The 16,089-nt window shown below is 40.7% G+C and overlaps 1 protein-coding gene across 2 annotated transcripts; it reads left to right on the top strand.

Annotated features, from left to right (window-relative positions):
* Positions 1 to 1,806: 1,806 nt before the first annotated feature.
* LOC135234253 (ras-related protein rab7-like) lies at positions 1,807 to 15,785 on the top strand. Of its 2 annotated transcripts, none has more exons than XM_064298677.1 (6): positions 1,807 to 1,943; positions 10,598 to 10,660; positions 11,553 to 11,679; positions 12,690 to 12,908; positions 13,772 to 13,900; positions 14,196 to 15,785. In XM_064298677.1, exons 2-6 carry the CDS (start codon positions 10,608 to 10,610, stop codon positions 14,289 to 14,291), a joined length of 624 nt encoding a protein of 207 aa, XP_064154747.1. In that variant the 5' UTR covers positions 1,807 to 1,943; positions 10,598 to 10,607; the 3' UTR covers positions 14,292 to 15,785. The 2 variants fall into 2 exon arrangements, with proteins under 2 accessions (XP_064154747.1, XP_064154746.1); XM_064298676.1 differs by having other exon boundaries at positions 1,811 to 2,219.
* The last annotated feature ends 304 nt before the right edge of the window (positions 15,786 to 16,089 follow it).

The following is a 16,089-nucleotide window of genomic DNA, read 5'->3' as shown; positions in this document are numbered from 1 at the left end:
CCTCAGTGTGAAATGTTCATCCTTGTTGAGTCACTGCCTGTTTCTTGTCTTCTGTGGAACTATCCCCACCTGTGATAATCCTCAAAGTTTTCTAGATGCATTTTCTCTCCAGATCTCGTTATTGTGTTTTATTCCTCTTGTGATGTTGCTCTTTGATCCATTTCAAAAAGAGAGAGCTCATCCTCCCATCTTACACACAATTACATTTAAATGTTGCAGCAGACAAAAATAGACAGACATGATTTAAAGTCATATAGAATATGCTTTTATTAACAGTTGGAAAATTAAAGAAAACAATAAAGCAATGAATACAACAATAAATTTACTTCTCAAAGTTCCAGCCTATGGTGGCTGAGTTATTCCATGCATAAAGCAGTCCTCTGTAATTCAGAAACAGCTTGGTCCAAGGATATGGATCACACATGTCAAATTTTGTATCGATAACCCAACAGTTCATGAGGAATTGTTATTTCAGTCTTTTACAAAATTTAAAAAATGGTGGAATATGTTGTTTTGCGCAGAATTTATCCTTGTGAGTAGAAGAACCTATGAAGCAAGTTTGAGACCTTTGCTGCAGGTAATTTATTATGGATTTTAAATAAGGGAAATCTTTGCTTTGCTGTTATAGAATCACCAAGTATTTGATTAGTACTGTATTCCTTAGGCTCATGGACTAAGTCACCACTTGTCTGAACTCTATGATTTGTAAAGATGTGATACATCTTATATATGTTTAACAAAAAATGCAAAACAATGGAAAATTCAACATTGGCAGACCTTACTGTAAGAGTCTTTTTGGTTACTTTTATTGAGTGAATGGGAAACGATAGGGCCTATCTTGCATGCAGAATCATAATTCATCGGGCAACTCAGCTGGAGATGTGAAGTGTATGTGGGGGTCCAGTTAACGTCTGCGCTGGAATTTTATTTTGAACTCCTAAGCTGGTTTTCTCAACATACTTGACTGAAAATAGTATGGCTTATTAATGTTATCTTTTTAATACTTATGGAAGTTCAACAATGATAATGATAATATGATGAATTAACTCATTATTTTTACAGGTCAAAGTTCATGACAAGATGATGGTGTGAAAGATCTTCCCAAATATAAACAATTTTCTTTGCACTGAGCACTCCTATACTTAACAACATTTACTGGTATGCATGGCAGTACTAATGATTATTCACCATGCTTGCATCTTGGAACAAAGCCACGCTCCATAAAAATGTGTTAGCCCATTATAAAGACAGTAAGCTGCAACCTTTCCTTCACCAGAGGAAAAACATAGTCAACATTAATTTATTTTGCTTTCTCAAGAGTCAGGTTGTCCTCTCCTGGTGAACAAGCAGTCAATAATTTTAAAAAAATACTGTTATGAAAACATAACAGTAATAGAAATTCCCTCACAATTTTAGTAACAAAAACATTTTTAAAACATATAAATAGAGTATCACATTGGCCGTGTGTGTGTGTGTGTGTGTGTGTGTTTTGGTTTATTATCTTAGGTTTTGAATGTTCTCTGATTATGGAGTTCTGGCTGTGTGGTTATAGCAAACGGATATCTACAGCGAACCTCTCATAAATGGCGATAAAAATAAACAGGTGTTGCAGCAATCTGTTTAATGGTTAGAATTAGAGTTGACGTCCTTGGACATAGATCAGAACAATTAATGCCAGATGTCAGTCTTGGATGATGTCTCAAATGGACAATAAAGGCGTGGTCACTTCCACAATCCAATCAGGGAGGCCAGTACAAACTGTGGGCAGGGTTTAAGGTGTGTCTTGTAGAGCGTGCGCCATGACGTCAGTGTCCGCTGACACAGGAGTTGTTTTGGAGGAAGTGAGAGAGGAAGGAAAAAAGCAAGAGGGGAGCGGGTTGCATTCTGCAATACTTAGCTGCAAGAAAGTGAAAAGGCAGCCACCAGTTCGCAAGCTAGTTTAGGTAACATTTTATTGTCTGTGCGAACACGTCAAGACAAAACAGGTTGAAAAACCACAAAACGCAAGACAACGTAGTCGCTAGCTTGCTATTCTTTACACTAGTCCGCCTCCTGAAGGAAAAGCTTGAAATCATTATTAGCTCGCTATAGTTAGCTAGTGTCTATTTCTCTATCCGCGGAAAGGGTGTCAGCTATTAAAATATAGATTATATTGGCAGCTATTGTTGAAAATATACATATTGAAACTAAGATTACCCTTGATCTTCTGGAAGTACGCGGTAAGTTCAACAAACAATGCGTTTTGCCAACATGGATGCTGGGACTAGGTAGCGGGTAACGGGGAGGCCTCCTTAAACTGGGGTATGAAAAAGGGGAGACAGCTTTCTGGGTGATAGCTACATCGCTACGGCAAGTGTCTTATGTTTATTTGCAAAGCGTTAGAAGTGTAACAGACCACTGATACGGTGTATACGTTTTTGAGCACAGTTAGAGATCAGTTTAATCTATAAAGTAGCTAACTTCCATAGCTTTGCTCAAATTCTAGCTAGCGAAGTGACCAGTTAACTTAGCTAAGTTAACACTTATCTGTAGTTGACTTGTCAGAAGGATAGGCCAGACGTTGTAACGTTAGCTAATTGTTAAATACAGGCAAGGCCCACTGACACGGCTTGGTTTTTTTATCATTAATTTGTTAACTGTTCGATTTAAAAAATATATATAGTCTATATGTCGAGCTACAGGAACCTACAGTTGGCTAACTCGACAATATTTGTTTGACAGTGCCATGGTTACTTGGTAAAGTAGCTTGCAAACTACCAGCTTACCTAGCTAGCTAACTCTATACATTTTTCTTCGATGGCTAAAAGTGAAGCTCTCTTTCTGGCTGAACTTGTCTCGTTGACGAGTTGGAATTTGTGCCACTACTAGCGTGCTAACTTTAGACTAGCTAGTTTTAAGTTTGCTACAAACCAAGGTTGATTGGACGTGTGTGGTTAGATGGTCAATAATTAGACATAGACTAGCTAACAGCGCTAGCTTAAATATAACCCATTCAACTAATATACTTTACATTAACGTAAAGCAGCTGGCTAGTTCCGTGGTTAGCGGTGCAAGAAGTGAGGTTTTCCCTTTTATACAGTCTATGGGTTTTTCCCCATGTGATCTGATTTTCTGGAATATCATGAGTTGCAGATTAGACGGATAGCTCAGAAAAAAATACACTACAGACGTAATTTAGCTAACATTAGCCTTCCATCAGTATGCATTGGGGTGTGGGTAGTGACAACATAGTAGTTTGGCTTTCTTCTAAGCCAGAAAGTTAACGCTAATTAGGCCTACTAGATATAAGAAATAATGTTCAGCATATATCAGCCCAGTGTTGCTCATATTATCAACGTCAGGGAAATATAATTGATTTAGTATGAACACAGCCTGTATCCTTGGCGAATAATGTTAGTGGTTTGTGAGACAGTCCTCGCACGTGATGTGCTGCCCTGTGTCTGTGATGCTCGATCGTTCGTTTTGTATTGTAGCAAAATGAATATTGATTAGATTATGATATGTAGTTGCTGTTCTAGCCTGATAAGGTGCACCTACTAGCTAGTCACCCTGGATATGAGCTTCTGTTAAATGACTATATTAATATCGTTGTTCTGTGAATGGAAATTGAACAGTAGTCGTACTATTTAAATTCATAGAAAGCTGGGCTAATAGAGTAATCCTAGAATAGTATCTGTAACACGCCTTCCACCTTCGAATCATGGCTCTAACATTTTTCGTCGCACTGCCCCAGCCCTTTGAAGCCGAGCAGGACGAGCTACGCCACCCTCTACCGAAAAAATCAAGAGAAATATGCGGCTAGAAACAGATCTTTGCGTGCTTTGGTCATCATTTAGCTTAAACCAAGACCCAGTAGTTTCCGAAGGCTCAGATATTTGTAATCAAATTGAAAGTATGAAAGATTTCACGTGGCAGAATGATGACTGTATGGTTCAGTGAGCATGGTTTTTGCAGTGTCATCTAGCAGTGTTTTAGTATGTGCTTTGCTGTGCTTAATGATAAATACATGTCCCTTTTTGAATGAGAAGTGGTCAGAGATTGTTCGGAATACATTTGAGAGCACAGAAAATTGGAGTTGTAATAAGAGGAGGATTGCAAATTCTGCAGTTTGAAAGGGTGTGCATAAAAATTCAGTACTGGTCATATACAAATGTGCAGAATGTGTATTAGACTGTGTAGTGATTGAGAGGATTATTGTTGATTTAATTTTACATTCAGGTAGCAAATAAAGTAGCTAATACAGAGAGTAGTTCTGTGGCAAGTTTGTATTCTCGATTTTATGTATGCTCTCCAGTGCATGTTGCTTCATAAGTGATCTAGAGTTTAGGGAAAATGAAAGCTTAATTTAATCTTTTGATATATACACTACATGGCCAAAAGTATGTGAACACCTGACATCCAACATCTCATCCAAAATTATGGTCATTAAAATGGAGTTGGTCCACCCTCTGCTGCTATAACAACCTCCACTCTTCTGGGAAGGCTTTATACTAGATGTTGCAGCATTGGTGCAGGGATTTGCTTCCATTCAGCTAGAATACCATTAGTGAGGACAGGCACTGGTTTGGTGATAAGGCCTGGCTCGCAGTTGGTTTTCCAATTGATCCCAAATGTTTTGGATGAGGTTGAGTTCTGGGCTCTGTGCAGTACAATCAAGTTCTTCCACACCGTTCTTGACAAAACCAGGAAAGGGCCCTCCCTAAACAGTTAGGGAAGCACAGAATCGTCTAGAATTGGATTGTATGCTATAGCACGAAGCTTTACCTTCACTGGAACTAAGGGGACTAGCCAAAACCATAATAAACAGCCCCAGACCAAGGGGTGTCCAGATAACTTTTGTCAAATAGTGTATATCAGTGTTTCTCAACCCTGGTCCTGGAGACCTACTGCCCTGCATGTTTTATATGTTTCCCTGCTCCAACACACCTGATTCAAATGAATGGGTAGTCATCAAGCTCTGCAGAAGTTCTGTAGATCCACAGTGTCTTGACCCAGTGTTTTACCCATTGGTTTCCACATTTCTGTGTTTCCCACATGAGGTGCTATGGTGAGTAGTAGTTATATAGCATAACATTGACTTGGTTAAGGTCTGGGCTAGCAGTGCTAGACATAAGGACAATGGATATGGAGAAATGTGCTTAAACTCCCCTGGGTGACTTGAATGAATTGTATTCTTCTTGAGGACTAGTTGTGGCTCATGAATGTCCCGTTGAAGGGGAGACCAGCACAGGCAGTAGTACAGTGGGGGCTGAGTACAAGGGGCAAGGATGCTTAATTTATTTATTTAGCTAATTTTTGGGTTGTTCCACAAATGCATCACCAGAGAAGCACTGGACCAGCCTGAAGGGGAGTCTTGTGTTCTGTATTTGTGGCAAAGAGTTAGAGTTTTGCCCCAGGCCCTTGGGGTCAGTAATGTTCCTTCTGACAACTCCTGATGTTTTGGGGAGATGAGATAAGTCGGAGAAGGGGGTGGGGTTGAGAACTGGTGAGGTAGAACAACATTTTTTAGATGAAGTGCCAGTAAGGAAGAAGTTTCTGTGGTAACCAAGGTAAACAAAAGCCTGTTTATATTAATCGGGCTGCGGTTTTGGTTTATATCTTTTTCGGCAATAGTAATATAATGCGCCGATTAGGCTTTGTATTGCCGTGCAGGAGCAATGGTGCTATTGCTGAACCTGTAATCTCTGTGAACACTTGAGACAAGGACCATTGCTAATGGCTCCTTCTGTACCGCTTTGGTCTGTCCCTGATTCACAGCATTCGTGGCAAAAGATCCCTGGCTTCAAATATAGACTAATTACAGCAGGTTTGTGTTGCACAGAACCTGTCCCAGTTTGTTCCTGAGGCTTTATCTGTCCTTAAGAGTACCGCGTCAACCCACAGTTTCGCAATGTATTTTTCTTGTTGTTGTGCACCTCATTGTAAACCTGCCTGCGTGTCCCTGCTAGCTTTTCTCATACCCAGATACCTCGCACTGAAGTGACAGCGACATGTGGAGCAGTCCTGGTGATGCAGAGACCGGCAGGGTTGGGAAAGACTGGAGCTTATTTTGTTGTTGTTTACTTCCTCCAGCCAGTGTAAAGGGACACGTCGTGTCTTCCTGTTCAGTTGGTAGGGTTACACCTGGATGACTGACGGCCTGTCAGAGAGGTTTCATGCGAGAGAGCGCCGTATTATCCTGATTGTGATTAGCCTACATGTGTGTGCTACAACCGCACATTTCTTCTTTAAAGAAAATTACAGTTGGTTGACAAGTTAACATGTTATTCGAAATGTTTTTTGAACCTACAGCCTGACCTAGTACAATATGTTCTCCAACATATAATGTGAGGCTAACATCTGTGCCCTTTTTAGATGGAGATTTCCTTTCTTTGTGGATGTGAGGAAATAATATTTTTGTTTCTGTAAAATTGATGACGTGTGTGTGTGTGTGTACGCGTGTGTGTGTGAGTGCGCACACGCTTGTGGTGTGTGTGTGTGTCAGCGCATTTGTGCGTACGCTCGTGGTGTGTGTTTGTGTGTGTGTGTCTGTGTCAGCACGTGTGCATGTACGCTTGTGTTGTGTGTGTGTTGTGTGTGTTGTGTGTGTTGTGTGTGTGTGTGTGTGTGTGTGTGTGTGTGTTGTGTGTGTTGTGTGTGTTGTGTGTGTGTGTGTGAGAGAGAGAGAGCGTGTACGCTCGTGTGTGTGCTGTGTTCCTCGTGACTGCCGGCTGCTGAGAGAACACATGACTGTAGTGAGGGTGAGCAATGCTCAGAGCCCTGTGTGCGTACAGCACCACTGCTGCACTGTGCCACACTGGAACTGGAGTTCAGTGGTCAGCTGACTAAGGAATTGCACTCATTCCTTTTTATTGTCATTCACTCAAAGCACTCCTCTCACACACTCATTTTCTTTCTTCTTTGTGAATGTCCTTCAGTGACTGTCCTGGGTGCTCTGTCTTTTATCAGTCAAGGTGGTACGTGCACATCCTAATAATAAAGGTGCTTGGCTGCCAAAATAACTATCGAGCTCCAGCAGATGATGTCGGACAATCCCAGCATGCATCTGCCTTGATCAAAACAACGCCAGAATCCGGGTGTGTCTCTGATTCAGCCCCATTCTCTTTAGTTTAATTGTTACTTACATTTTAAAATGGTCAATAGTTGTTGTGCCCCAATATGTCGGAACAGGTGGAGGCAAGAAATATGTTGAAACAAGCTTTTAAAACAATGATGACCTTGTGCCCAAGAATACTGGCAGGCTTTGGTTGAGTCTTTGTGCCAATATACAGAGTTGGCATACATTGGTGGGAAGGAGTTTTTTATGAAACCATGTACAACCAGGTCTGTGCATGTTTGTGAGTAAGAGTGTCTTTATAATCAGAAAGAGGTGTTGCTGTTGAGTTTTCCGACCGTAAATTTTTGTTGCTTTGAGCGCCTCAAATGTTGGCACCATTGAGGTATGTTGTATCAGGCTGAGCTGCAGCGGATATCTAACTCGGCAAATCTTAGCAAAACTGAGAAAAAAATTTTGGATGGATAGATGGCACTGTGGTCAAGTGGAAATATAGCTTTATTTTATTTTTGGGTGAACTTTCCCTTTAAAATCACACTAGGACCTATTGTTGGACAGAGCCCTTATTCCCACACTTTGCGTCATTAACGTCAAGCGACACCTACTCTTCCGGTAAGGACTGTGCCGTTTTTGATGCTTTGCAGATGAACGTTCACGACTAATCCAGCCTTTGTCCACTTGTAGCCTTCCTGGCTTTTGTAAGCCTTTAAAGAATCACTGGACTACTTGAAGGGAAAGTTTATCAGGCAGTTAAAATATTGGGATATTGCGGGTCAGGAAGCCCCCTTTCTGCAGTTTTGATTATTGTAAAAAGCACCACAGGCGCATGGTAAAGGGTCGCTGATATTCAGCCTGTCAAGCTTTTTAATATACTGATCAATGTCTTTGATTGAAGGATGTCCTGTGCTCTATAATAAGAAATCATGCACAACGCTAATGCCCCTTAACTGCCCATTAAAAGACACAGAAAAATGAAAATGTAAGAAATCTCTGCGTGTAATGGGCACACCTTGACCTGTAATAAATGTATCACACTGAGGGCATTGAAGCCGCTTTTAGTTGCTGTTTTTTATTTTTCAGCATGCAGTGTTTTTGCATGTCAGTGTGCCTTCACAGGTCTTCTCTATAGGCTAGGTGTTTGCTCATTGTGTGTTTCTCCCTGGATCAGAAGCTAGACTGACTTTCTGCCTTGGAGGGATGAAAAAGGCTACAATCACAATTACAATGAAATGTTTAACTTTGGAAAATATTGAAGGGTTGAATGTGATACTTGGCTAGACAAATAATTTCAAAGATAAACTGTTTTGCAAGTGTTTACAAAAAATAGTTTTCGGTAATGAAACTCAAGCATTAATTTTGTGTTAATCGCACAGCAGTCATGATGGTGGACACAGTTCTGAATTGTCCATGGAAACAATTTTCAGCATCAAGCACGTGACGCGCACGCCATGACACTTAAGGCTAGTTACACTCAATGTGGTTTTCCAGCCTATTTTATTTCTTTTTATAGCCATTACAAGTTTGCTTTGATTCTTGAGATTTGGCACCGGCATGCTGAAGTGAATTTAACACCTACGACCATGCTGTGAGTTGGGTACTTGTAGACAAAGAATTTCTGTTGTGTGTGTGCACCTGGCTATGCGCCGCGAGTCAGTTTCTTGCCTGAAATCTCGCTCGGTGTGCATCTGTACCCACACAGATGGTGGCCAGTGAAAAATACACATTCAATAGTGTAATGTGTCAGCAGGAAGCAGGTTTCTATAAAATTTGGTGTTCACTGAAAGCTGAAGTTGTATGAGAATGTGAGGTTAGTTCCACCATTTTTGGACTTTTTCATCATCCAGAACAAGGATTTAGCAGGGTTTATGGGTATAATGATTGTATAGTTTTACCTGATTTTTATTATGTGGCTCTCAGTATTTAATTTCAAACTAAAGGAGAACAGCTTCATTTATGCATTTACAAGATAATTGCATTTGTGGCACTTCATTTATAACTAAATTATGAATATAAACAAATTTGCAAAACAAAGTTAGTTTTTATCTTACTTCAAAACATTTTGAACAGTTGCTGCCATTCTGTGGATTTGTTTTTGGATTATCACTGTGAAGCGCATTGGAGTAATCAAGGCTAGTGGTCATGAAAGCATGTATTGACCTGTCTGGATGATCTTGTGTGGGCCTCCTCATCAATATGTTTGTAAGTAATATGGCAATAAGCTGCTTTGGCTACTTTTCTGGTAAGCAGAAATCACCACCTAAAATCACCATCAATTGGTCCTGACTGCCAGTTTTTATTGAAATTTTCAATAATATTTATTTTGTTGTGACTTTAAAGATTTGAAGTTGTATAATGTATAACATGTTTTCTAATGTCTGTCAAGGGGAACAGCAGTGGACCAGAGTTGATGTTTGTGGTATCCACAAAATGTCAGCTCGTGTTGTGTCCAGTTTTTGGAAAATGTAGGATACATAAAAAACCTGTTTTTATCATTTTTTTTTTGTCATTCTGTTATCACACATGCTGATATTAATACTTATTTATCATAAAGTGTTTCTTAGATGAAACAAACTGGCCTAATTGATTGACAGTAATCATGCACAAACATCTACACACACACATACACACACTACGCATAGTATACGTATAGCCTAGTGTTTGCATGTATATGTGGGTTGTTTCACACTGCAGTCAACATTTTTGGTTTTGCACGTCGTTTGCACTAAAGTTAATAATGTGCCTCTCAGCGTCATTCTGTTACTGTGGAATTTACCAGATAAAATGGCAAATGATTCCAAGCCAAGAGTACATTGAACCGTAGCCAGAACAAAAATGAGGATATAATTGAATCCATATTCATGCCAAACACTGAATGGTGAGTGTGGCTTTGTACATAATATTGCAGGTTTGTATGGGTCAGTACTTTACAGTAGTGTTTCCCAAACTCAGTGAAGGAATCCACTTTTTTTGGAACCGAGCCCATTAGTGAATTGTGCTTGGACATGTGCTAAAATATGGGATTAGAACTACTAGAAAGTGGATTTTTTTGTCTGATGTGATCATCATTTGGAAACATTATGTACAGTTAGTTATATTTTTCAGCATTCAACCCAGTTCAGCCCTACCCATGACCCACAGGTTGGCCCTGACCCACTTTTCAGGACCACTGTAAGGTACTAAAAAATGATTGGTAATGGGTATAAAGGAATTCCTCTGTGATTACTGAAACTACTGGTGATTTAGTGTGTTAAATTAAGCACTGTACAGTCTTCTTAGGCAGTAGGGCAGCTCCTCAGTGGGTGGGACCAGTTGGCTCGGGAATCATAGTGGAATTCTAAGGCGGTGGTGCGTGCTGCATCTGTCCAATTTCGAAACTGGTTTGGTGCGCAGCGTCACTGTTGGCTCTTCCCGTTCACATCAGCCCACAGTAACCATGTCTGCCTTTGCTTGCGTCAGACTTGTGACATCACTGATTTTAATATTTGTTAGACATTGAGTGCACTGTAGAACTGGTGAGATTGTTTTTGTGTCCTTTCTCCTTAGCTGTGACAGAATGACGTCCAGGAAGAAAGTTCTCCTCAAGGTTATTATCCTGGGAGACTCTGGGTAAGTGAGTCGCATGCTTTCCCTCTGTGGCATTTTCTATTCTCTATTATATTCTCAAACACCTGCTCTCTCCAGGGTTAAAAAGGTTGAGAGTTGTGACTGACAGGTTTAAAACCGCCTCTGGTTTAATCTATATTGTGAAACATTGTTATTATTTTGTAATTATCATGGCGGATGACTAAAACTGCAGTAGTCCCCCTCCCACTTACTGTTTCCCCAGCTTCCCACATACTGTATGTAATCTGACCCAAGTGTAGCCTCAGATGAACATGTCTAATATAGATGCGTTTAATGCAATGTGAAGGATCCCATGGACAGAGGCGTGTGCAATGCAAGATGACAGTAATGACACTGGGGGGAGGGGGCTTCTATGAGCGTTCTGGAGATTAATTTATTTCAAAGCTATTTCCTGAGTATAGTATTATGGTAATAAAATTATGTATGGTCATGACTTTGACTTGCTCTTTAGGATTGGTCCACAGCCGGAAAGGAAGAGTGGTTATATTTTTATTTCATTTAGCCCCTCTACATTATACTTGGCTCTTGAACAGTATGAAAATGTAATGGGCTGTGGTTTTACTTTTCAGTTCAACAGGCTGATATATTTTTAGGTTTTTTTGGTCTTCAGCTTCATCAGTCTTTCAACATTCATGCCAGTAATGGACAATGAAGCACTTTTCACTCAATGTAACCTTCAAACAGTTACATTGTGTGTGTAATTTCACAGTTTCTTCTTTGATAATAATTTACATATATAGTGTTCTCCAGAATTATTGGCATGCACTCTTGACGGAGTGGAAGGTGATGAAGCTCATACCTCTGGCCTCAGTCATTTTCCTTTTTTTTTCATTTTCTTCTGCTCCTTTCCCCCTATCTCCATTTGTCTGTGTAGAGTTGGGAAGACTTCTCTGATGAACCAGTATGTGAATAAGAAGTTTAGTAATCAGTACAAAGCCACAATAGGAGCCGACTTCCTGACAAAAGAGGTGATGGTGGACGACAGACTTGTCACAATGCAGGTACCGTTTCCAGCCAGCTGGCCTAATTCGATGAAATTTTGTCAATGATTATTAATGCATCAGCATATACACTAGGAATTATGGTAAAACTGATGTAATTATCTATAATTAAATGAAACTGCTATATAATTAACTTAGAACAATTGGCCTGTTTGAAACCATGATCCCAAGTCAGTTTATTGGCTCTCATGTGGGCTGTGAGCATTTAGTCTCCAATGAGATGTGAAGGATTTTCATTGTACCTCTCATTGCTCCAAGAAGGGAGATCAGTGGTGCTTTTGGATTTGCACACATCAACCTTTTAGACTGTAGATGATTTTGTCTGTGTACTTCCTGACATGAAACTACAGAACTGGTTCTGTGTATGAAACCCAAGAAAATTTCTAACACCACCCACGCTTAGTTAACCTTGAATTTCCAAATACAGTCATATCAGAAATGAAGTAAAAGATGGGATGGGGGAGAAATCTGATCTAAGTTCCTCACAGTGATTCCAGACTGAGTATGTAAAGCTAGAAAGAAGGAACAGAAACTAGTGGTGTTGGCAAGTAAGATTTTAAATGAACAAAACTGAATTGCAGAAAATGTGAATTCTGGTCTGTGTTTATCATTTGTTGTTTTACAGTGTGTAACTAATTGTTTAGTGTTTCAAAGTTACCATTTTATTTTGGCATCTTGAAGCAAAATGAAGCAGTTCATCCACAAGTTATTTACCTCAGAGAGTAGGATGTAGTTCCTGCATTCAGGTAATAATATAGCAAAATCCAAACAAATATTCTGTCAGTCAACTTTCTGTAACATACTTTCAGAAAGACAAAGTCTTATTTCAAATTCAAACTTGATTCCAATTCAGGGAACTTTAGTGGCAAATGGTGTTGTATTGACTTGAGACCTGCAGTACACAGAATTACGATACACATGCATAGAGAGAGATGGACAGCATGTCAGTCGTTTGGGGGTGCTGTCTGTGGCTGCAGTCTTCCCATTTACCTGCTCCCCATTTGGTGCAGATCTGGGACACGGCAGGACAGGAGCGCTTCCAGTCCCTGGGTGTGGCGTTCTACCGCGGTGCGGACTGCTGCGTGCTCGTGTTCGACGTGACCGCGCCCAACACCTTCAAGACCCTGGACAGCTGGCGGGACGAGTTCCTGATCCAGGCCAGCCCCCGTGACCCCGAGAACTTCCCCTTCGTGGTGCTAGGCAACAAAATCGACCTGGAGAACAGACAGGTGGGTGCTGCCGCTGGCCTTTGTGTGAAGATACTGGGACGGGCCTGGGTTGTCTGACATTTGTCTGAAAATGCTCAGTTTTTCTGATTCAGGTGTTGTTCATTGGCTCTGATTTTGAATATACTTGAATAAATGAATTGCATAGTTTTTATATGTCACAAGGAGACTTATTTTAGGGGGTGGGTAGTAGATAATTTATTAGATGTAGATTTATTTAATGCAGCTAATGTGCAAGTTATATTTTTGAGTTTCAGCTGTTTCCGTTTTCCTCTGATGCACTTTGTTTTTCATTTTCATAAACTATTAAATGTTAGATAGTTTTTAAATATACTGTATATTTAATGTTTTTAAATGCATATTTACACAAGGCCATTGGGAATGGGAATTCTAAGGTCATGAAATCATACTGATGGATGCAGATTTAGCCACAGTAAAACTAGGCCTGTACGCTGAAAGTACTTTTATTGTGCCATGATAAATCATACACAGCTTAGTTATACTCATACTGTTGACCTTTAAGCCACAAAATTAAACATAAAATTGGGGGGAAGGATAGCGTGATAAGTTTACATGTAATTGATACGGGCTTCATAAAGCCAAATGACTGTATCGGGGAAAGTTCCAGAAGGAAAGGTTTAAAGAACAAAGGTAGCCACTTGTTTTTATAAATGACTTTAATTTTCCACTCCATGCACAGAGAGAATAAAACGGATGTGTTTTAGATTTAGTCCCTCGCTACACTGACAAATTACACTGGGAAGTGAAGGTCCCGAGTTTCTGAAAACGAGCGGTTGCTCTGGTTGGGGAATTGGAGCGTTACATTGGCGGAAAGATTTGGAGCGCTGCGAATCCCTGTCCCTCAGGTAACGACCAAGCGTGCGCAGGCCTGGTGCCAGAGTAAGAACAACATCCCGTACTTTGAGACTAGCGCCAAAGAGGCCATCAACGTGGAGCAGGCCTTCCAGACCATCGCACGCAACGCCCTGAAGCAGGTAAGGGCCGGCCCGGGGGGGAGGGGCAGGCTGCCACTCGGGTTAACATGTTGAGCACCTGAGGGGAGATGGTCACTGATTTCTTTGTCTTGATCGTGGCTGCTCCCCTCCCCCGCCCCTCTTTCACTCTCCCAATGTATTTGTCTGCCTCTCTTCCCTGCACACTCCACCCCACTCATTTTATTACTGTTTATTGAATACTACCTTTTTACTTACTACCTCTTTTTTGTTCATTGCTTTCTTCTCTTCTTGTGTTCTCCTGGCCCTCTTCCTCTCCTGTCTTCCCTTCTCCCAGGAGACAGAAGTAGAGCTGTACAATGAGTTCCCAGAGCCAATCAAACTGGACAAGAATGACCGAGCCAAGCCATCGGCAGAGACCTGCAGCTGCTGAGGGACCCTGGGACCATGACTGTGCCCTCTGATTCTCTCTGGCCTTCCAAACACCCCTTCTCCTGAACACCCCCCCTCCCCCCAAAAAAACACATATGCCCACACGTGCACATACATGCACACACACGCACACACACACAGATGCGCTCACACGAACACACATACACACACTTTCTAGAGGCTGAACCCTAGGCCCAAAGAGCACTCAGAAAAGAAATGCCATTTTAGACCCCTTCCCTAATGCCTCAGCATAGCTCGCCTTGCCCTAACAGTCTCACCTTTATCGCTAGGCACCTAAACACAGATGCACTCTTCCTCCGCCTTCTAAATCATGCCCACTTTTCCTTTCCTCTGTCTGGCCAACAGTGAGGGGACGGGGGCTTTGCATTTTACAGGACGGGGTGGGATTTTCTGGAGAGAAGTGTACCGGTCTGCAGCTCGGATTGTGTTTGCTTCAGTTAGTCCTGCAACTTAAGTTATTTTGGAAATTCACTTGATTTTCTTCTAAACGATGGCCGTTTCTGTCAGCTAGCTAAGTGGATTCCATTGCCTACGCAACTGTGGAGGAATAACCTGTTGTACTAGTAGATTTTTTTTTTTGGTTTTGTTTTTTGTTTTTTTTATTGGCCTGGATTTAAAATCTGAAGGCAAACAAATGCTTGTGTATTACTTTGCACTTTGTTTGATTGACATGCCTTTAAACTTGGTTAAGTGGGGAGCTCCCAAAACTGGTCCTGGCTTGATGGTGATGAAAACGTCCATTTCAGTTCTGCATTAAACCTGCCGTCTGGGTCGTGGCAATGTCCTTGGCACCTTATCATTCAAGTGTTAAAGGCAGGTCCGCACCCCCTCCCTCTCCCCTGGGGAATCTAAGTGATAAAACCCCCCCCTTCAAGATCTGCCATTCTGCTGGTTAGCCTGAATTCACATGGCAAATAATCAAACACAGATAAGAAGATATGATAATGCAAAGGATAAGACGGACACGAAAAAAAATGAAGAAGGGTTCAGATTATTCTAAGATTATTAATAATACTTACTATTTAATACTACTACTACTATTACTACTACTGCTGTGTTGTCTTCTGTTTACTCTGCCAACCATCCTGTTTGAAGACTGCAGTTGCAGATCAGTCACAGCTCCTGCTCCTCTGGCGATCAGTGTTGAAGGTCAGCTGTGTGTGTTCAGTCTCTCTCTCTCTGTCTCTGCAGGTAGCTCAGGTTGGTGAAAGATTTAAGTGCTTGATATTACTTTTAACTGATCAGATGTCTTTTGAGTCTGTTCATGTACTCTGACTATGTTTAGAAATGTAACTGCGTTACGGGGGAGAGCTCAAAACTGAAACAAAATTGGCTGTTCGTCCTACAAAAAAAAATCTCTTGTAAAGATTCATCACGGTATTATTAATTAAATAATAAATTCAATGCCAATGATGTTTAAACGTAAGTATTTGGGTTTCAAAGTAATAATGATAATAAAGGGTTATTGAGTAAATTAGTTGTGATGCGCTGTTTGTTTCATATAGGAATAACGGCGATGTGCTTTGAATAGGTTCTTCACATCTGAAAAAAAATAACTGCTTTCAAGTGCTCCACGAGCTGTACCCATTGAGAAAACGAAGCTTTTGGCAAAATAAATTTAGCCAAATATTTTGTGTAGACATATATGCCAAGATGTTTAATCCTTTGTTAAAACATCTTGGGATTGTGCATATTTGTACATATAAAATTAACATTTTTCCTTTCAAAAATACACATTCTACATTTTTGTGCCATAAAGTAGTATTAGGAACATATTG

The sequence above is a fragment of the Anguilla rostrata genome, chromosome 11 (genome assembly GCF_018555375.3).
Source record: "Anguilla rostrata isolate EN2019 chromosome 11, ASM1855537v3, whole genome shotgun sequence".
Lineage (NCBI taxonomy): Eukaryota > Metazoa > Chordata > Actinopteri > Anguilliformes > Anguillidae > Anguilla > Anguilla rostrata.
Note: the sequence above shows the minus strand (reverse complement) of the source record. Positions and strands in the feature narration are given on the sequence as shown.

Excerpts from the sequence above, each read along its gene's own strand:
- LOC135234253 (XM_064298677.1), top strand. The coding sequence starts at position 10,608 with ATGACGTCCAGGAAGAAAGTTCTCCTCAAGGTTATTATCCTGGGAGAC. Across the intron at positions 10,661-11,552 it reads ATTATCCTGGGAGACTCTGG|AGTTGGGAAGACTTCTCTGA; the intron begins GTAAGTGAGTCG and ends TTGTCTGTGTAG. Across the intron at positions 12,909-13,771 it reads TCGACCTGGAGAACAGACAG|GTAACGACCAAGCGTGCGCA; the intron begins GTGGGTGCTGCC and ends CCTGTCCCTCAG.